The sequence below is a fragment of the Mastigoproctus giganteus genome, chromosome 12 (genome assembly GCF_048544385.1).
Source record: "Mastigoproctus giganteus isolate SK-2022 chromosome 12, ASM4854438v1, whole genome shotgun sequence".
Lineage (NCBI taxonomy): Eukaryota > Metazoa > Arthropoda > Arachnida > Uropygi > Thelyphonidae > Mastigoproctus > Mastigoproctus giganteus.
The window spans coordinates 75,367,991-75,390,461 of NC_143586.1; the positions used below are offsets into that span (position 1 = coordinate 75,367,991).

Genomic DNA, 22,471 nt, shown 5'->3' on the forward strand with positions numbered 1-22,471 from the left:
ACAGAGGGAGAAATTTTATGCATAAACTCTGCGAATGCTAAATACCTTCATTCAATCGATTAATTAACTTTGTGATATCACTAAACTTCGCGTCATTCGTAATAGCAATCCAACCTATAGCAATTTCTCACCCTTAGACAAGCGACTTATTTTCAGCCTATCCTCCTTAAGCACTTCTTTTTAAGGAAAGTGAAAACAATGGCTGCGCTGCGTAAGAGCGCACGTGGGGAATTTCTCGATGGACGCATGCGCCACCTCTATTTGGTTAACCACATCAGGAGCGGTCTTCCCCACAGTACACAGAGGTGGTGCTCGGCTGTGTGATTCACAGGATAACGGATACAGTTTTCGGTGGGTGCACGAAGGCTTTGGGCAGGAAGTGTGACGACCATGAACGCCGTGCGGTCCGTTGCGATGTTTCAGGCAATCGTACTCTCTTTAGTCCTCGATGTAGTGACGCACACTAGAACATGTAAGTGTTTGTCTATTTTTTGCTCCTTTCTTAATGTAACGTGTAGTTCGCGTGTCACTGATCCACTTGCACGTGGATAAAGCCGTACCCAAATAAAGAAGGGTAAGATAAACTCGTAATGGCCGTGTACACATTATCGTAGTTTATTTTCTTAGCGTAAATAGTAATAAATATTTAATATGGGTCTATGTCTTTGCATTAGCGCGTATATTTTATTTCTCTTAATAAAGGATGCGGAAGTTATCGACCTTCGAGCCACCCAGCATCTTAGACACGCTACTTCTCAGTTGCTGTTTTAAAATAATGCGGATGTAAACAAAACTTTAGACGGTGATTATTTTTCAGCACGTAAACAAACTACAAATCGATATACGTACGCATGCCGTGAAATGAAATGTGGGATAAATAATGACATGGAACCATTGCCATTTAAATTCCAGTAGTATTTGTTGCTCTATATTTATTCAAAGTTTCATGAACAATAATGGATTATGTCAGATATAAAACGGTGTTTGAATATCAAAGAATAATACTCTCAAACAAATCAAAGGATAAAACTTTCAAAGTAAGAAACACTGTATTTATGGATTGGATTGTGTTATACAATAATGGATTATGTCAGATATAAACCGGTGTTTGAATATTAAAGAATGAAACTCTCAAACAAATCAAAGAATGAAACTCTCGTACAAATCAAAGTATAAAACACTGTATTTAAACATTGAATTGCGCTATACAATAATGGATTATTCCAGATATAAAACAGTGCTTGAATATTACAGAATAAAACTCTCAAACAAATCAAAGTATAAAACTCTCAAAGTATGTAACACTATTTTAAGAGTGAAATTGCGCTATATAGTTGGTGACTGCTTCAAAATTTTAAAAACATTCCTTTCCGTGTTTTTATAAGCCGTCCCCTTTTCGTACAAATGATTAAGTGGTATATTAATATGAACTTGTCTGTCTGCCCTTTAATGGAAGTACTGTACCTGTTTTAAAGCCTCAATTATTTAATATTTACATTTCGGTACATTTTCTAAGGCGTAGTTCACAAATTAAATTGCTTCCACAATAAGAATTGTAATAGATGCACTAATAAAGACGAAATTTTCTCTGTAATTTAACTTCGAAATAATTTACGAGTAATTATTTTGTAATTGAACGGAAGTATAGTTGGAGGGGTAATGATTTGTATTAAAATTGTTTTTAGCAGACTGCAGTGTCATAACAATTATTTACATGGCTCTCTCCCTCTCTCTCTCTTGTAGTATCTACCTGTGGCGACTCATAATTAGAGTGCAGATCACCAGCAGAAAGTAATTAAGAGAATATCCACAATTCATCCGCACAGTGTGGAAACAGCTGTTGCCACCAATAGTTTTTGCTGAATCAAGAACATTAGTTCTCGATTAACCTTCTGCGTTCTACCATTAATTCCACCGACTTTTTTTGTCCCTTCTACCTGTGTGTGTGTTGTAAATGGTGATAATGAATTACCTTCGTGTGAGATAGTCATTGAAGTCCTCAGAGAATGGGCCCTGCGTTATCATGATAGTATTTAAACTCGGCAATATAAAATGAAGTGTTCCATTGTGTGAACACAAATGTTTATTGGAGTACGGTCATGGGTTATTGGATTTGACTGCATCGACCAACTGAGAAATAATTTATCAATTACAAAGAAATAAAATCATTTAATTTTTAAGTTTATTTTTAGTCATTTGGTTTTTTTTTTTAGGAGCATTAGCAACTAAGGCCATATTGCTCCGGTATATGCGGTGGTCATTCCCTAACCTTTCCACATCCTCCGTATTTGGTGGTGACGGGCTCGAACCCCGGTCTAATCAAGAAGCGTGTGCTACGCACTGCTGCTCCTTCCCACCTGGCTACGGAGGCGCCTTTAAGTTTATATTTGACCGCTTTTAAAGTACAAAGCTCGTCTCGTATATGAAGCTACTTACCACTTTAAATAACCAAATCTTCTTGAAATGTCTCGCGGACGCTTTAATTTAATTTCTAATAAAAACAAATTTTCTACCTTTTACATGGTGACTGCATGAGTTTTACTAACTTACATTTGACTTTTGAATATCTCAAAATAATCCAGACAAAGTCTAGACAAAATAATCTATAAAACATAGAAAATACCCTCTTTAACCCATTAATCCTCGTAATCAGTCCTTCATAAAGATCGTACAATTTCTCGAAAAGCTGCCATACTAGCTTCTTATTGGCTGCTATTTTTGTAGCCACGAGGAAGACGCTTATTAGCTTTAAAAAGAAAGTTAAGTACTTTGGGCGGTGTATCTTGTTAAATCCAGCCAGACTAGCGTCTAATCCTAGGTTCGATGCTTAAGTTTTTATACTACACGTGTCATGCGCCGTTAGCTTTTAATGTGGTGTTTGAGTAATGTTGCAATATCTACAGTGTATATCAATGTAATAAAGGATACGTCATTTTTCGAAATATGAACAACTATTTTTAGAAAATGTTAGTCGTTATTTTGGCTCGCAATGTTTGGACACGAACGATAGCGTTCAGTGACATTTATTGACTTTTAGTTTAGCTGTTCTTGTCCTAAAGAACTTTCGGTTATAAATTCTTACGAACTCCACAAGAACGTGCAGTTGGCAAGAAAGTAAGCCATTATTCTTTATATGTAGCCTTCTTAGGAATGGTGAAGCTTTTTTCGTATCAGGTAAATTTAAGAGATGTGATGACTAACCTCTCACTCTGTCAGTGTAGCAAAATGAAACCCGAACTTTAAATTTCGTGGAAGATATTGCGACACCTGTCTAGCTGTCAGGCAATGAAGGATAATAAGGATGTGAACTTTACTCCTGACGGCTACAGATACGGCGTATTCGTTACCTACGGCAGAGATGCGCAAACTTTCCTTTCACTTCCGCTTTCTCAACTCCTTTTCATTCATGGATTTGGTTTTGCGTCTGCTTCATTTATTTTGGTTTCTCTTTATATCAAAAGTGCTCATTCAAATTGGCTATATTCAAATAAATCTGCATCATACAGCGACATGTCCCACCGTCTTACCATCTACTCTCCATATTAATGCAAAACATTATCTCTAGACCAGAGATTCTTAATTTTTTTCTCAAAAGAGAGATACCTCATAGAAATATGAAAAAATAATCTAAACAAAAAAACTGAGAGAACATAATTGGTCTTTTAATGAAAATTTACAGATCAGTAACACGCACCAAAGTGTAATATATATGAGAAGAGCGAATTTTGTAATCTTGGTCAAGAATATCAAAAAGATCCAAAAATGTATCCACCTAAACTGATAATACTTATTGCACAGTGCTATACACGTAGAATGCGCAATAGGTGTATAACCCGCGATACGTATACTTGCCATAGACTAGAGACCATAACTAAATAGGGGATGTAATCCACTACGTTTTAGCTTCAATTACTGTTGAAATTCATCAGCTACTATTTCAGAATTTTGCTGGTATAACCTTTAAAATTGGTGTATGTAGCCGGCTTGGGATCGCACCACACTTTGGAAATCAGTGCTAATAAAAATAGAGAAGAATTTCGTTCCCCGTTCCTGCTTGAGAATTGCCCAACTGTTTTCAATATCCCTTATTTATTATTCATGCTATTTAGTCTACAAATCACTCAATGCCTCAATGTGATCTCCATAATCTTCACATAACTGTTAACATAACTCCATAATCTTCACATAACAGACATAGGAAAAGCTCACAATCCGTCTATGTTATAGGAGATCAAGCAATTAGAACCATTACTGGAACATATAACTAATATTTATGGAACACGAATAATTTCTCGTTTAGAGAAAACAAAAAGCAGAGAATTTACCATTTGTTTATTTAATCTCAAATTGCTCATCTGGTATTAGTAATGGTATTATTAAAGCCTAATGATGCAAGGAAGTGGACTTTTTCTGCATTTTTCAAAAGACAATAAATCAAAAAATAAAATAATATGAAATAAAACAGTGTATTCATACTATTCCACTCATATAACTTAATTATCCAGTTCCTCTATGAACGTAGCCAGACTCACTACAACGTTGGGAGGAACTTTAGGGCCCGAGTGGTCAGGGCGAGGATACATAAGTACTCGTGTTTTTGAGTGGCCGTGATTCAAGTCCGCTTGATTACTAAATACGGTGCTGTTTCTTGTATTCTCTTTATCTTGCGAACTCCTCTGACCGTGTGGTTATCCTGGAGTATAAACAGAAAATTTATTTATTTTCTTTTACTTATTTCAGTGTTCGATAACCCGCTACCCATAGGTGAAGTTCATGAGATCAAATATTTTATTTCCTGAGATTTCATATTTATACCCCCTGGTTCTTCTCGCGCTTACGAGGGAGAACAGATATGCTCTCTTCTTCATTTTGTTTAACCCCTTTAGACCTTATACATCCCAATGAAATCTCCCTTAAAATGTCCAGATGTCAAACTTTGTAGTCCACACCTTCTACGCAGTTCATATGTGCATCTTCCTTGCACTCGTCAATAATCTGGTTGTTCTTCTTTGAACAATCTCCAGAAGTTAAATATATTTTAGGTGCGATATCCAGACCTGAATGCAATATTCCAAATGTGGTCTAACCATCGTCTTATATAGAGGGATAATGATGTCCTTCTCCTTACTGGCAGAGGTCCTATAGATAAATTTTAGGATACCATGAGCCTTCCAAGCCGCCTGTTTACATTCCATGGAAAATTTCACATCCGATTCAGTTATAACACTTATGTCTTTTCACCTTAAGCCACTTTTAGATACTCGCCTCTTAGATTATATGCGACTCCAGAATTTCTGTTACCCAAATGTTACCCAATCTAAACCTCACATTTAGAAACATTAAACTTCAATTGCCATTTTTCGGACCAGATACACAACTATTCCAAGTCGTTTTGAAGCCTGGCTCAAATTGTTAATCACCCTTCCCACATTAAGATCATCAGCAAACTTAGACATCTTCCCTTGAATAGTTTCGTATATATCATTTATAAAAATTAGAAATAGGAGGGGACCTAATGCTTGAGGAATGATCTTTTATGAAAACCCTCTGTATTCTATCTTTTAGCCAGCTTGCGATCTAGCGTAGAATCTTACCAGTAAATCTTGCCTCTTTCAGCAACCAACCAACCTTCCATGAGGGACGGTATCTAGATTTTTTAGTCTCCCTTATCGTATCATTTATTTTGCAGCAATCTGACTACTCAACATAGCCCAGAGATTTGAAATTTCTTCAGACTATAAATATCGTAGAGAATTGCATTGTTCAACTCAACTCATTTGCCATTTTTGGTAGCGTTCTATGGTCCATCCACTGCAATCAATTAAATATTATTATTAGTATTAGCCATATGGTGCATAGAAGTCCTATACTTTCGCTGCGCCAATCAAAAAATTAATTAATCAAATAACTAAAATAAGCCATCTATATGACTCCGTCCTCACACAGGTATCTATCCAGCTGACTTCTGAACCTCGCTAAGCTGTCAGCCTCAACCACTCACGGAAGCAAATAATTCAAGTAATTAACAACTCGCTGGCTAAGAGAAAACTTCCTGCATTTCAGTCTAAACTTCTTCCTTCGTAAGTTGAATTTATGGCTCCTAGTTCTGTAATAATTTATAACACTTAAGATGTCACCCTCATTCATTTTACTTTCCCTTCTGAAGTCTTATACACCTCGGCCATGTCTCTTCTAAGGTGTCCAGCTTCCACGCTCTGTAGCCAACACATTTAAAGTTTTTCCTCGTATGGATGCCCTTCTGTCGATCTCAACATGCGCGTTGTCCATCTTTGGATCCTTTCAAAACAAAGTCCGATATTTTTATAAGTGTAATCTACAACTGCCTTACCTGTTTTGATTTACCTCTTCTTTTTTGTATTGGCATATGAGAAATCCCTCTCCCCTTCTTAGCTCTCTTTGCTAGTGCTCTTTCTTTTAATCAGCTTTCGCCTGCCATACCCTATCAGTGGTTTCGTTACATGCCCTCTTATAATGGTCATACAAAAAAATCAGAATCATATTATAGTGGTTTTTCATAGTAAAATAAACTTATGAGAATTGAATTAAAACGTTGACACAATAAGTAACTTTTAATAGCTAGGACTTATTCGATGGCACTAGTTTTAATCTGTTGTTTCCATACATATATGAAGAAATAAAAATATATTTTTAATTTTTTTAACAGTTACCTCGCCACCGTCTAAACTACTGGTAGGACCGACTTTCCTCCACGAACCGCCTTCAAGAGTCGAATTTTCTAATAGTACAGGAGTTGTAATTCCATGCAGCGCGCGGGGACATCCAGAGCCATCAATAAACTGGGAAAGAAAAGATGGAAGTCCCGTTCTTAGTGTTCCTGGTGTTCGTCAGATTCAGCACGATGGATCTCTCGCTCTTTTCCCATTTAGTTCAGATAGAATGAGACAGGATATTCACAGTTCGGTCTACAGATGCATAGCAAGAAATTCCATAGGAAGAATAAGAAGCAGAGACGTTGACGTCAAAGCAGGTAGGGCAAAATATTGCTTGATAGTCTCTTAAATATTCAATTTAGACATGAGTTTACAACAAAATAGGGAGAGCCGCTAGCACAAGAGACGTGTACTATGAGAATAACATACGCCGATGCTACGTTATTGATGATATGAGACCATTGAAATAGATATTAAGGTGGTAACATCCTCCTTACAAATAAATTGAAATTATTTTTTCACTCAGAAAGTATCTGTAATAATATAATACCGTGGCACCTCAGGCAAATTTCCATTATTAATATATTAGTATTATTTTTTTAGTTTATTATTTCTATTTTTTAGAAACTTTAGTTTTGTGTAGAAAAAGAAGCATTTTAAGCTAATTATACTTGAAGAGAAGTTACCGCTAAATGAGTTAAAAACTATTTGTGTATATACTACGTAAGTACATTGAGCATTTCTTTTCAATTTAAACTACGAGTACTTGAAATAATGAAGAAACTGTCCTAGTGTTTTACGGAAAAATGCAACACGAATTTTAGTAGCTACCTACCGTATTAACCAGCTAAAATGTCTTCTCTCTTTTTGTTATCCTTCCACTTCTTCTTACTCTACAACAAAGAAATAGAAACATGGCGCGCTCATGTCGGCTCACAACCGAAAACTTATCGGAGAGACGTCTCTCCATCTCGGGCGAGTTTTAATATTCAAACTTCGAATTTCATTGGCGTAATTTTTGTTTGATGCTACTTTGTGGTTATAAGGAGATTTAATTTTTTCATTAACTATGCAAATTACTTTTGCACTCATTTCCGTTTTGAACAATCAGGGATTTTCACTGCTTGTACCCAGATTTGGAGTTTCTGGTTACGGGAACCGCTGGCATCCACTGGTATTACGCTTTCTCCAATGGATGCGAGATTCTTTGTGGTCTTCATCAACGTACGTGATTATAGGAGACTGCTGCACCCATACGACTTGCGCTTTTTCCTGTGGGTGCTGGTAATATTACATTTAGTTTAGCAAGCGTATAGTAAGGCCCGCCTCCTCGTGGCGTGGACGGTACCGGGAAGCAGCCTTCCTGGTAGCAAAGCGGCTAGAAACTACTAAACAACACACGTTATGCAAACATAGCACTACACTCATTTCTGGCCATTGCACAAAGTTTTGTATATCACACAGAACCATGGCAGAAATGAACTAACGTTTAGGGGCATCCTTATATAAGATACAACACATGCTCCCACGCACACATTTTTGAACAATCAGCTTTTTCAATATATTCAAGGTCATTACATTCATTTTCACATTTGTTCAGGTAGTAAATTTATGACGACATATATACACAAACAGATCTAACCGACATTCAGCAGGGTAAGATTTAAATTCCTGCCTTGAATATGCTCTGTTTTAAAAAGAATACTAAAGTTTTAACTATACTATTAAATCCTATAATTTACCAAACACATTCTGAAATATTTTTTTCCATAATGTCAGCTTTTCAAAAATATTTTATTAAAAAAAAAAATTATATGAGTAAAGAAAGGCCAAAAATAAGTTTCCAGTTTAACGTTCAGGGGTTAGTTCATTTAATCATAAAATACTCTTCCCAGTGGTATGCTTATTTATTCATCTCTCATTTAAATCACTTCATTCAATTTTTCTTTCAAAACAATAAAGGAATAATTAGAAAGAAAAATGCATAGGACTGGCTTTAATCTCGCATACCCAAAGTAATAAAAAACACATGGAAACCCTTTTATCCACTACATTTCTGGTTAAATTGTTATCCTGATATATAATGCAATTTATGCAATCACTTAATTTCGTGTTTAAAAATTAATTCATTAAATTATGGGTGATATAAACTCGAAATCTCGTTGAGATTTTTAATGATATCTGATTTACTTTTGTAGATGCAAAACTAGAGGTAAATATCGTAAAAAAACATATATTTAACAATGTTTTTGATAATGTATAACAGATGTCTTATCCAGTTATCATTACTCGAAGGAAAATTAGTTAATTTTCATTCTAGAAACGTTTGGAAACTTTTCAAAAGGAATTGGAAATCAGATATTGCTTTTTTTATGTTTTCTTAATATACTCTTAGAACCGACCGTTTTCTTTCCAGTGTCTTATAGCTCGCTTTCGTTTCAGCGCAATAAGTCCTTTCATCAGAATACATATGAAAAATGGTCTCCAGAAACTTGCCTTGCTCTCTTCAGATCCATTTCCAACAGTTTCAACCAGTTTATTAAAATTTTGCTAAAAAAATCTTCTCTCGGTAGTCCGTGAATTGTTCTATAAAAGTATCAGGCGATAACATTAAATGTTCCTGCAGATTTTTTTGATCACATTCTTTTGGATTGGAGCACTTTTCACAGCTGAGATTATTTTATTCATTCTCTTTCCGTATCTAAGAAATTTTTAATAAATTCAAGAAAGGCACGCACTGCCTAGTAATCGTGTCTCTTTATATTTCACGATTGGAATGAGTCTTGGAGAGCAAAAAATAAGAGTTCGGAAAGGTCATTGAAGATTATACGTGCTATAATGGCGTTATCGTAGCCCTTGTGTTATAGAACACAGTAAGATCATTGGGTCTGATGCCTTTGACTCAGAAAAAAGTACTTTTTTCTTAATGTAGTTTGAAGTGCTTTTTCTCAGATGTGCCTAATTTCCTTACTTTTTCTCCAAACTGCCCATCTCTGCGATTACCTGTCAGCAATCAGAACAGTTATGAAATGTTTAAAGCTGTTTGTTAAGTCTTTAGATTTTTCGTTTTCTTTGCTAAATCAATAATCTTTCCTTCGTTTCTTGGTCTCTGGCTGAGAATAAAAGTGATCTTTTTATTTAAGATAAAATATTTTTAAGTACATGCGAATTTTACTAATTTCTTCATTTCCTAATGACGATCGATTAAACTAGGACTAGTCCACCCACCTCTTGATTTCTTACTGCTTGCTGGCTTAAGTGGGTTCTTCAAGATTGCAATCGCTCTAGTTAATCTTTCGAAATAAATATATCTTTTTTTTGCCTTCAATTTTTAACGAAGTCATCTGTATTTTTGTGAAAATGAAATAAAATCAAATAATGATTATTAAAATGTTAATAACTCAAACAGCTGTTTTTGATACTTGAGAAAAAGGTCTTTTAGTCTTTAAATTATAAAAAAAAAATAATAAGGAAATATCAGAGATTTCGCTAATCACCAGAAAGAACTTCCCTACATAAATATGATTTAAAAAAAAATACCTCTTCAGCTTAGAATCCTGAAATTATTAAATGAAATGCAAAAAAAGAATTAAGGTAAATTACTCCAATTTCTCATTTAAATTTATCATAAAAACTACGCTTACTTTCACATTCAATAAGTGTAGAAATGGAAAATAAGATTTAAAATATGTACATTTTAATGATGATAAAAATAAAGAAATATTGCTGTATTGCTATTGGTCTAATTTCAATTAAATTTATCAAATCTTTCTACCAAATATAAAGTTTAATGAAAATCCAACCCACTGGGAATCGAGTTATTGCATGCGGACGGACGGACAAAGAAATAATAATTGTCGAATTTTTATTCTTCCGATTTTTGGAATGACTCGACAAATCTTTATAAAAATTGGAAATATAAAATTTCATGAAAATCCGGCCGCTGGTAGTGGAATTGTTACATGTGGATTGGTGGAGGGACAAAATGAATTAGAAGATTTGTTTTTTTTGTGCTCTTCGATGATTTCATAAAGGGCTTACAATTTTATTGTAGATTAAACAGCGCTTTTTTGTGTCAACTTACAGATTCGATTATGTGACGTTCGTAACAGTGTCCAGGTACGTTACACCTCAAAGCCACAGGCAGTCTCTGGTTTGAGAACTTACTATTTTCTGAACAGTGCTTCCTTTCATTTCGAATGTGAATTTTTTTTATTTTTTTAAATTGATAAAAGAAAGCAAGCTTAAATTAACTATAAACTCACCGCCTCTTGAAGAACGTTTACCGTTATATATTAGGTTCCATTGCCATGAGCGACAATTCTTCTCTTTCCAATCAAGAATGGCAGAGCTATGAAATAGCAGTACTGCGCGACAATAGCCTCAAGTGAAAGGGGGTCGTGGTTGTAGCAAATTAAATGAAATAATGTCACGAGTAAGAAAAAAGGTTGAAAGCTTAGGTGAGGGGTAGCCATTGTCGTTGGCCTTTTAATAAAAACGTATCTCAAATGCAATTTATTTTAAAAATGACACACATCGATTAAGTTTAAGTTGGTTCCTCGTTTCCACGTGAACTGCATGTTATTTTACCCGAAGGGCTAACCGGACTGCTCATATACCGCCTGACACGGACCAGAAATGGCGGGGATATATTTAATCTCAGTCTACTAGCTGTATTGCGAATGACAGAATTAATTAACCACCTCTTATAATTCATCTGTGGTTGAAAACGACTCATATCACTGGGTAGATAATGATCCATCGGCAACTCAATCACTGCGTAACTCACAAAGAAAAGTTCGCTGTATGCATCATATTTGTTTGAAGTTAATTCGCTATCTGTTGCTTGTCTTCATAATCCGATTTCCACTATTCACGTCTGGATTACGAGGTCCTGTCCAATAAGAACGGTTACGCAGCAACGCTGCCAAGAAAAGCACGAATATTTCCAGTTAGGTGGCGATACTCTATACTTTAGTAGTAGTTTATTTCGTCACACGCAATTGTGCGTTGTCATTCATGTATGCGAAGCTGTACAAATTGCTCTACGTTTTATTTTATTATCATTATTATTTTTTTGTAATGAGCGACCAGAGATTTCTTGTTTACAAATAGGAAATTGAAACTTAAATATAAGGACATCTTGGAAATTCAGCAAACATCGCATGGATTATCAACAGTATTACGGAAAACAATTTCAGACATGATTCTAATGATTGCAAAGCTCGATGTGTTAAACTCTAAGAAAGCATACTTTGATTGGGAGATGTTGCAAAATTAGGTAAGTTGAACGAATCTTTGTTAATGGGTTGGGCTATTTCGAATTATCACAGAGGCAGTTAAGAACATAAAGCTTCACTATGTCGTGTTTCTTGGCAGGCTTTAATCTGCCTGCCTGATTTTATAGACAAAGTCGCAAGTCCCGAGAAACCATGCAACAACCCTCGCTGTAGATCGACTAACTCGGTCAATCAAAAACGCTCATAAAAGTTCTTCCCGTCGAGATGGGATTCGAATCCATACCTTTTCAATTCTTAATGCTTTTGAATCCCATGAGATTTGCTGTGGCTTCTGCATATATTGCTAAAAAAATGCACACATAGACTTTAAAACTTATGTAAAGTTCCCTGAGATATTCTCATTCTGAAATCACACTCTTCTTGCACTGTGCCTGGCACTGATCAAAACTTCTTGAATTTCTTTATTCGACTCAAATCGTTTTCCTTTTATGGCCTATTTTATTTCTGACAATAACCAAAAGTCGCATGGGGCCAGATCAGAAAAATAAGGTGGGTATGGAATGGCTGTAAAGTTTTTATGGATCAAAAATTACCGTAAGCTGAGTAACATGTGACGGGGAGCATTGCCATGGTGAAGGCGCCAACCATTTCGTGATTTTTTTGGGTAATTTACGGAGCATGGCGCTCTCAGTCTGATATCAATCCTCGATCCCATCAAATGGTGGTGTAAAGGTCACTGATGTTTGATTGTTTCGGGTTTTTGACGGGGAATCACTTATCTGTTTCAATGACTGACTTTCCAGCTTTGCAACAAAATTTAATGTTCGAACTTTGTTCAAGTTTCCCTATTTTCAGTACACGTGACAAATTTAGCTCAAATATCTCAGTATCCCTTTGTGTATGCAAACGCGAGTTTTAATTCCACCCTAAAAAAATATTTTGATGGCATTCTTTCACTTTTTCAGACAACAGACACCGGAGGGGACATTAATTCAAATTGAGGGAGGATTGTCGGAAGTTTGTCTTCAGCCAGCGGGTGGAAACTTCCATCTGTTGAACTTTTTGATCAAACTTGTAAGCAGTACCACAGAATGTTCTTTTTTTTCTTTTTTTTAGTTGTTGACGCATCGGCTTCAGTGGCCATAATGCACCTCCCAAAGTTTTTGCATTTTACTCTGATCCAAGCCCGAGGCGGAATTCGAACCCGCGACCTTCGGTTTGCCAGGCAAGCACTTTACCCACCTGGCCAGCACCACAGAATGTGGATGCAGTTAAGAAGACTAGTCAACGTAGCATCAGTAGCAACAAAAGCCTAAGCCTTCATACTATCCTAGGAAGTGTGAGGTGTTTTACGATTTATAATAGGGTTATAAGAAGTAGGGGACTCTGCGTAGTACGATGCTGGAGTAGTACAATTTAACTCCCTTCGCTTTTGCTAAAAAGATGAGTGCGACGTCATCCGTGATTTTCATGTTTATGCTGAAAGATTTTTTGCAAAAGAGCGTTTATATCTGAACAGTATACGTTTTATTATTGTACAGTTATATTAACTGATTTTATTATCTATTTTTTTTTTATCTTTTTATAATTTGCACTTTTAATGTGGTCGATTTAGTCCTGAGTTTTTAGAAGTATCTTCCTTGCTCCCCGTGGTTATTTTATCGAATGAAAATATTTGTATTTAAATACTTCCTCAAATTTTGTAATTTCAAGATATCAAAGATTATCTGACTTCCGTTAAGATGCAGTAATGTGCTGGCGAATATTCGCCGCCTTCGTGTTATCTTTACGGAAATTAATGGTCCTAACTTGACTTTCCGCAAAATTTGAATCTCTTTAAAAATATACATTTTTAAAATGTTTGGCATTTTGAGTTAAGAAACGCGTAGCCAACTATCAGTGTTTATAACAAGTTATCTTAAATGCTGACTGAGAAGAAAAGTCTCGGCATTGCAGCACCCTCTAGATTGCAAATTTTTATTCACATAGATCTGAAATATTTTAGTAATTTGCGAATTAAGAGAGTTTCACCGGAAACTGTTATTGATTAAAACCAAAATGACCATATTTAATTAAATTAGCTTGAGTTCAAACGAAACCTTAAATCGGAAACATGAGTAATTATTTTTCAAACAAATATCTTGGTGCCAATTCAGTTTCAAACAGCTCTGCTGCTAAATAACGTCCCTACCTATTATTAATTAAAAGACAGAAGGTTCAAGTTCTCTTCTCACAATTGGAAATTCGATATTTTTCTAGTTCATTAAATCATACAGGATAACATTTCTTTTTAACTAAAAGGTCGCTCGTAAATTCCACTTTGCGCTTCAAATTTATACGCAACTGGGAACGATGTTCGAAATGTATAATTTTGCCTTAAAAAAAGAACATTCGCTTTTGCTGGCTTCCCAGTGACAAGCTTAAACGGATGTTCTTGAGGAAAGACACTTTTGATTTATCTTAAATAAATAACCAAAACATTCCTAAGGTTGCCATTTCTTGAGATATAGCGGCGTTCTTCTTTCTTTTTACATGAACCCCACTCAGGAATATTTTACGAATGTTAAAAGCAAGCAATCCAAGAAAGCATCTGGAATACCTGGTGGAATTTCTTTCTCCGTTGAAATCAACCATTACTTCTTTGCGATGTCAAAACTTCAGTGGAAAATGGTCGTTGCAGCCACAGTCAGAATAAAAATAGTCACTGCCAAAAGTAGTGCAATCGGTCATACATCCACGCATTCCTTCTATTTTTAGTATACTGCAGCGGCTATTTATGCTGTGTATTCAATGCCACATTCAATCGGATATATCAAATGTAATATAGATCTACCTGCAAGTTAATCACCTGGCATTGCGGTAAGAGTAAAATCAATCGCTTTCCTTGTTATTCCAGTCACAGTTCCTACCTGTTTTCTTTTCAGCTGTTGCTAATCAAAATTCTTCCATACACTGTCTAGCTTGAATGTGGACTTTTCATCCATATTTTGATCATTCAACTTATTGACAGCTATTACTTTGAATTGTTTAGGCCTTCCTTTTCGTGATGTGACTGAGCAAAGGTCAAGGAAGACCCAGCTCCTTTCCGATCTTTCTGAGTAGATTTTCTAGGAGATCTCGCTATTGATTTGTTCCGATGTTCGATATACTCCTCTGCACTGGTTGCTGCTGCTCTACAACTTTTTTATCTACCCAGCAGGCATTCCGTCTGAAATGTCTTTCTCTTTTTATCAATAGCAAGGAAGTTTTTTTCCGTTTTTGATATTACTTTAACAAAATGGATAAAAAGTAATTTCTAACTTCAAAATTATTTTTAATACGTTTATTATCAATCCAAATGGGCTTAAATAGCAAATTGGCTTCTGCCTGCGATCTTTGGGAGCTGGAACTTGACTGAGTTATAACTTGAGGCATGAGCTAAACAAACAACCAAAAATAAAAGATTGGTAAAGATTCTACATTCTGTATTTAATATACATTTTAACCAGCACTGGCCAAAACGTGCATTAAATACAGTATAACATTATAATGCAATAATGTAACTGCTGGATAATATTAAACAAAATGTTCTTGGGGGAGTTTTTCGTACCCTTAGCACCTTGGTTGGGTGCGCCTATTCCCAGCAAGTGTGATTAGTTAGTTAAAGCTAAAAGAGTAAAATAACAAGAGGTTACGAATTACAATCAACTCGTATAAAGAATAAATAGCTAAATGATTTTTATTTGAAATAACACACCATAGACTTTGTTAACGAATGCCGTAACCCAGATGGATAAAGTTGTGTGGGTAAGAACGTTGGTTAATTTTTCAACAAGACATTACTTTTATGTTTATGGCGGAAAATAATGTACGAATTCCCTAGGCCTTGAAGAGTAAGTACCCTGTGTTACATATTGCCACGACCTCTTTGTTTGACTAAAATGAGTTATTCATAGAACCAACAAAGTCTGCGTTGCTGTCAGAACTATAAAAATGCCTCCATCATCAATGAATTATGGTCACCCTAATGATCAGATGATGAAAGGTGTAATTATCGACTCCCTACTGAGATCCATCAGATTTACACAAAAGGTATCATAAAGTTCTCGGGACTATTCGACATGATCTGGGAGGGAGCAACACGTCTCCCTTGTGTAAAAGGACACAGAGTGTGGTAAATGTCAGATTACATACCACGTTTACTCAAAAAGCGTTAGACGGAAAGTTCTGTCAGCCCACTAAATGATGACTTCTGTGCTCGATACTAATCGCCCTGTACAAATGGAGAAGTTCCAAAAATAAAAAGTTGTGTCAAATAGCTTAAGAAGAAAGTAGTGGTTGAAAATCGTGCTTGGTGTAAAAATAATGGAATGAAGTGTTTATAGTAACCAATGTTCAGCGTTCATGCTGGTGAAATTCAAGTCTGGAAACAACTGTCTTTACCCGCTGAATAAGCAGGATTATCATACGATCATTGCTGTATAAAGCTATTAATTTTAAAGTAAAGTGGGACAGCGAATATTCAAAGCGTCCATTATCTGAAGCAATCGAAGGAGCGATAGTTAGAAAATTCATATCTTTTGTTTTATTTTAATTGTTATTTTTAAAGTTCTTAAGATACGAATGGAGTTCGTTTTCTTTTTTTTTTTTTGTTTAGAAGGTATGGGCTCAAGAACATAGCTCACGTTGTTCAACCCAAATTGTTCTTAAACCTAAAGTAAAGGGAGACCAACCGGCATAAGTTCCGCGCCACTGTAAATTTAAAGGTTCTGCAAGAGTAACAGTCCATTGTCCGAGAAGCAGGAATAATGTCTCGTAAAGATGCCATATGTGATCATTCTTGATCACATCATGCAATACCTTTGATATGATACCACAGGAATGGAAGGGATATTTGTGGCGTTTTTCTTGAGATCTTCGCCAAACATTATCTCGTGGAATAATTTCACATGGAACTAAAGCAGATGAAATACTGGCCTACTTCATACAATTGGCAGAACATTCAACAATTAGTTTAGTGACAAACGTGCGAGAATTCAACTAATGCATCTGCTGGAGAATTTGCTGAAATCTTGCTCAACTTGGGAAATTATACCATGAATCTGATAATCAAGGTGGAAGTTTTTAATCGAACTATTGAAAAACAGCTGCAAATTCAAGAAACTGAAAGAAGCACTTTTCCAAGTGTTGAATTTCACTTCCACGAGAGTAAAAGTCATCCTGCATAAATGATGTAATTTATACCACAAATAAGAAGGCCCCTCATCAATTTCCTGGCACCATGCAAAATTATGTATACGTATTTGACACTATGCCAAACAGCAATGAGGCAGTCGACTACTTTTGGACATATGTGGTACCTTATGTAGGGCAGCCCTAGACTTTAGTTTAATTCCTCCGTAGTACATTGTGATGTTACAGAACTCTCTACAATGGACACATGTATAATGATGTATTTGTGCACTGAGTGTGTCGTTGTGTGGTTTCATGCCACTGCACTACCGGGAAGCAGCGATTACAGGGGAGGCTGTTTGCCGTCCACTCCACAAGGAGGCGGGCCACAGCCATTCACGTACTAGCCTTAATGGACTATATTCACTACCCATAGGAAGTAGTGTATATAGGTTCCAAAATTCCTTTACGTACGGTGGTCATAACCACAAAAAAAATCCCACAGGCATTGGGAGTAGTGCAATACTAGTGCCAACAGTTATCGTAACCAGGAAATCCAAGTCTGGGCATAATCCCGCATAATTCGGGGCCAGTATTAAAAAAAAAAAACATAACAGAATTCTGGAAATACAGGGAGTATCCCCCACATAGACTGAAGCTCAAGGCTAGCGCTTCCAATATGCTTCGTAGGAAAGACCGCCAACACTGCAATCAAACACAATTAGCTGTCAAAAAGCTCATTTCATGTGCCACAGAAGCCACTAACATGACTGGCCAGGCGGAAGGTCAGAGTTAATTCACACAATTGTTCCCTGTGACCTGCTATTTTAGTTTAAGCTTCTACAGTTTTGTTCGCATAAATACTGGCATAAGCTTCAATAAGGTTCACGAACATTTTAACAAAACTTTATATAACATATTTTTTTTGCAGATTAGTTTCTAATTCATTTATACGACTACGGGCGAATGTCATAACTTCTAGGTTTTTACGTGGTTCTTTTTAAAAAAAAAAACACGTAATGTCCTTCCATAACTATATTAGTCCGAGGTTTTTCACACTGAAAGAAGATTACACAAATGCGGGATTCTTTCATTAAGAAAGTCTGCATTTTTACCCAACAAAACAGACAAACTAATCTTTAGAACCCACAATTTTTGCTCAATACACTGACGCTTTGTGAACCATTTTACCTTAAAGGCTAATCTAAACCAATCCGTACTTTAAGTTCTTGAATCAATCCTGAGTTATTCTGAGATCATGACTAAGGAAACGCTACTATGCTTGATTCCATTTAAAGCACTCGAATGTCTTGAAAATATGGGTTAATATCTGATTCATAAGAAACAAATAAATAATATTTGAAAGATGGAAAATATTATTTTACAATAGATCTTTCCATATAAGAAATGGCTTTTCTTAGTGAATAAAAAGTTGTAGATTCGGTTCCGAATTATTGGATCATTACTCTGAGTTCTTTGTAAATAAAAAAAAAAAAAAAAAAAAAAAACCTTATATTTCAGAAGCTAGATAACTACAATAAGACCAATAGAAAACTGGCTGCTCTCTGTGTTAACATTATTCAGTTGGCGCTTTTACAAAATTTGGTATTTGATTAATTCAAAGATCGATAAGAAAGCCTTTGAATCTGAGAAATCCTTGCTGGTCCTTATCTTCTTAATACCTTTTTTGTGAGCACACCGTAAGAAGAAGATTCTAATTCAAAAGAAATCACTAGAGATTTCACCTATTGAATACGTTTCAATTTTTTTTTTTTTTTTTTGCTGTTTTCTCTCTAGATGTTTACAAATAAAACTTGAGAATGCGGAGAGGAAGTTTTGTTTGGAAAAGTTTGTCGCTTCGTGTGTGAAAAAAAAAGGAAAAAATAATTCTACTTAAATCGTAATGGAAAAGAGTTTTGTTTGTTTTTACCTCCGCTACGCCTTTCCATGAAAGAGATATTAGAATTATACAAAAATACTGCGAGGGTGTTGTTCTCGGACACGAAAAGTAATAGAAATGTGAAAAGTTATAAAGTTCATTCGAATTTCAATATTCCTGTAAACAAGCTCCTCCAAAGGATTTCATGATACACAATTGGTAGTGAGTTCATATTTCCATAACTGTATAATTTGTAGCTTCAGGTATGGAAGATAGAAAGAAGCTGGTTGAGAGCAAAGATGAGTTAAAGGAATATATCAGGAAAGAGGTAGGAACACAGAGAGAAAGAAGCTGATAGAAAATGTACAGAGAGGATAGGGGAGGCGGATAAGCTAAAGAAAATATGAAAGAATTGTAAGGCACAGAAGTCTGGTGACTTGAAAAGATACCAATTACCTAAAGTAGGAATGGAATTTAATCTCTTTGTGATTTTTCCTTTTTTCTAAACTGGAAGTTTCAAAATGCTTCAACAAGTGATAGCATCATTGAAATAAGGCCATTCAGCCGCACAGCAGGAGGCAACTACTTTGAAGGGGAAGCATTTTCAGGAGTGTGTAAGTAGCTGTATTTATGTGTTACTGAATCAGTTTCAGTACTTTTGGACAGGTTCTCGTATATTTCGTTTAACAGTAGAAATTCGAAAGAGTGAAACTAGGTGATTGAGGAGGCCATGATGCTGATCGTCCGGGTTCTAACCAACGAACACGATGTTATTCAGTTTCTGGTGGGTCTTACTGGCAATGTAGGGGATAGAGCCGACTAGTTCTAACCATACCATTCAGTGAAAAATCATCGAGTTATTCAGCTATAGTTTTGTCCTGCAATCGGCTAATTGCAATTGAGTACATTGTTTGACAAGTCCTGGAAGCAGTATGGTCTAGCAATCATGTTATCAAGCAAACAAGGAACATATACGTCTGTACGTGAGCATGACTATTCATAAAGAACAGGCATTAATCACTAACCATCACACATAACAAAAGTTAAGCTTATTTTCCAAACGCTTAACGTCCAGTGTAGGGTAACAAGACTGTTTTGGGGGATTAGTACCACGTATTGTGCGCAAATGCTGCAATTTCTAAGGGTAAAAATATTTCTCCTTTAGTAGCCATACAATATATTCACTATTAATATCCTCTCTCTGTCTCTTTTGGGCTTGATGTTGAGCAAACTTTGTAGGAATCAGATTCCATCTTTGCAAATACCCTTATTATTGCACAATGTGCGTTATTCTTATGTTGCTGATATCGAATGGCCACTTCTTTTTTTTTTTTTTTTTTTTTTGTCAAAGACTGGGAATGTAGTGCTCATTGGTGAGGCAGTTTGGCTACAAATTGACAACTCCGCTAACTCGTTCTTCTCGTGTCATCATGGTTAAGATGCATTTGGTAAGCGACTTCAATTATCAACCGGGAAATTAAAGTAAGATTTTTGGCAATTTATTTTTCTGATTTGTCAACCTGACTTTGTGTCTTAATGAATAAAGGATAAAAACCAAGAAAAAGTAGTTGCGGACAATACGAATGAAGAGAAAGAATCTGCAGGGTGAAGACGAGGCACAGCGGATGGCAAGAATAACAGGGAGGCCACATATATGCTTCCCGTTCGCTCAGTACATAATGAAAAGGATAATTTCTCTCCGGATAATTGGATTGAATAGATTTCGCAAAACTGTTGAATGCGGAAAATAAAAGTATAGAAGAAAATAAGGTAAGAGGGGTTGCAGCGGAAATCAAAAGTACAAAAAAGGAACTTACAGCTAGATCCAGCGAGCTGATATTCGGCAAGGTAAAAAGAGCTTTTGTTAAGGTGGAGGAAATAAAATACGTGCAGAAGTTGCAGCCCGATACCCAGTGTTGGAGACTAGCACTTCAGTGAACGGGATTAAGTATTCTAGGAATCGAAAAGAATATATATTCGGCAAACTACTGTGCAGACTAAAGAAATGAAACAGAAACTGATGAATATCTGAGGCGGCGAACAGACAGCCCTAAGTATTAAGCGGGTATTAAGTGAGTAACGAGATGTAGCACATCACAAGGCCGGGAGGTAGCTTCAAGGACACGGTTAAAGGAATTGCTAGGACCTACTGAGATGAGAATATTTAGCTGTATGATGGTTAGACGCAACCAAGCAGAAATGTGGATACAAAGAAAGAGGTTCGGCGATAAAAAAATATTGGAAATAGGAGAAAGGCGATTATAGGGAATTAAGAGAGTTACGTTTTGGAGAAGAAACTAACTAGAAGAGTATTGCCATGCAATTAGGGGAAAGGCGCAAGAGGAAAACAAATTGGAATAACAAGGAATATATATGCAGCAAAGAAAACATGTCCCGAGAGAAAATAAAGACATTATTGAAGATGCAAAGACGAATAGCATTCATTTGATCCGTAAATGGCACTTGGCGTGTAAGGTGACACAAAACTATTGAAATTTGCCTCAAAATTATATTTATAACCTATTTATTGCTAAAATAAATTTTTATATAGAAAAATACGAATGATTCTTAATAAAAACTAATATTATAAGAAGACTTGTTATGAGGCTTCAGGATAGGACACCGTGTACGAAATCTTAAACTCGGTTCTGAATTAGTTTTCTGCCAATTAAGTCTTTTTCTTTTAAATAATTATATGAAAGAAGTTTATTTTTACTCAAAAATTAGAGAAAAGTTTCTCTTATAGGAAACGTTTAATATAAAATCGAATTACAAAAACATAGTAAGCATTGTCAACTTTAAATAAATGGTTGTATTTGATAAAATCTTGCAGAAGTGCGCAATGAAGTCAAACGGGATTGATTTATGACGCTTCCGATGAGCTGTTTCATATAAGCTAATGTTTCGCTCTGTTTTTTTTTTTTTTTTGGCGAGTTGTGCCTATTATCTTGACCATGCCCACCCGTCCGTCGGTCCGCATGTAATAACTGGGTTCTTTTTCATTAAATTATATTTCGGATCTCTACAAAGATTTGTCAAGATATCCCAAATTCCTACATATCACATAACTATTCATATATCGTATATTGTAGATGAAACACTGGATATCAATTTTTTTCCCATGTCCTGATTGGAAGAATGCGCAAAAGCAAAATGTTCTCTGTTCGCGCATAAAAATAGTTCCTTTTTGTCCGCTATGTTGTCGTTGTTATAAAACATGAATTATTACTATTATTTAATTATATTCTGCACAGATTAATTAACTTTTTATTATTATTATTTCATATTGAAAGTGACTAGATCCATGGGAATCTTCAGCAATAAGCTAATTTTTTTTGTTTGTTGTTTTTATATGAAAACGAGAAAAGGAAGTAAATGTATGCAGATTTATGAGTGCTAACGAAATGAAAATATAATTCTGCAATTTAAGCTTAAAATGGCACTGAGATTCAAATATATTACTTCTCTAATTAGCATACATGAAATCAAATCTGTGTGGAGAACTTTTC

General features: G+C 35.6%; 1 protein-coding gene across 2 annotated transcripts in view; it reads left to right on the plus strand.

Annotated features, from left to right (window-relative positions):
* The first annotated feature begins 316 nt into the window (after window positions 1-316).
* The window catches only part of LOC150077203 (cell adhesion molecule Dscam1-like), a 275,287-nt gene continuing 253,132 nt past the window's right edge, over window positions 317-22,471 (plus strand). For both annotated transcript variants that reach the window (XM_090386702.1, XM_090386703.1), the window contains exons 1-2: window positions 317-472; window positions 6,686-7,009. In XM_090386702.1, the coding sequence (XP_090242828.1) occupies window positions 391-472; window positions 6,686-7,009 (406 nt within the window). In that variant the 5' untranslated portion in view covers window positions 317-390. The remainder of the gene's footprint in view (window positions 473-6,685; window positions 7,010-22,471) is intronic.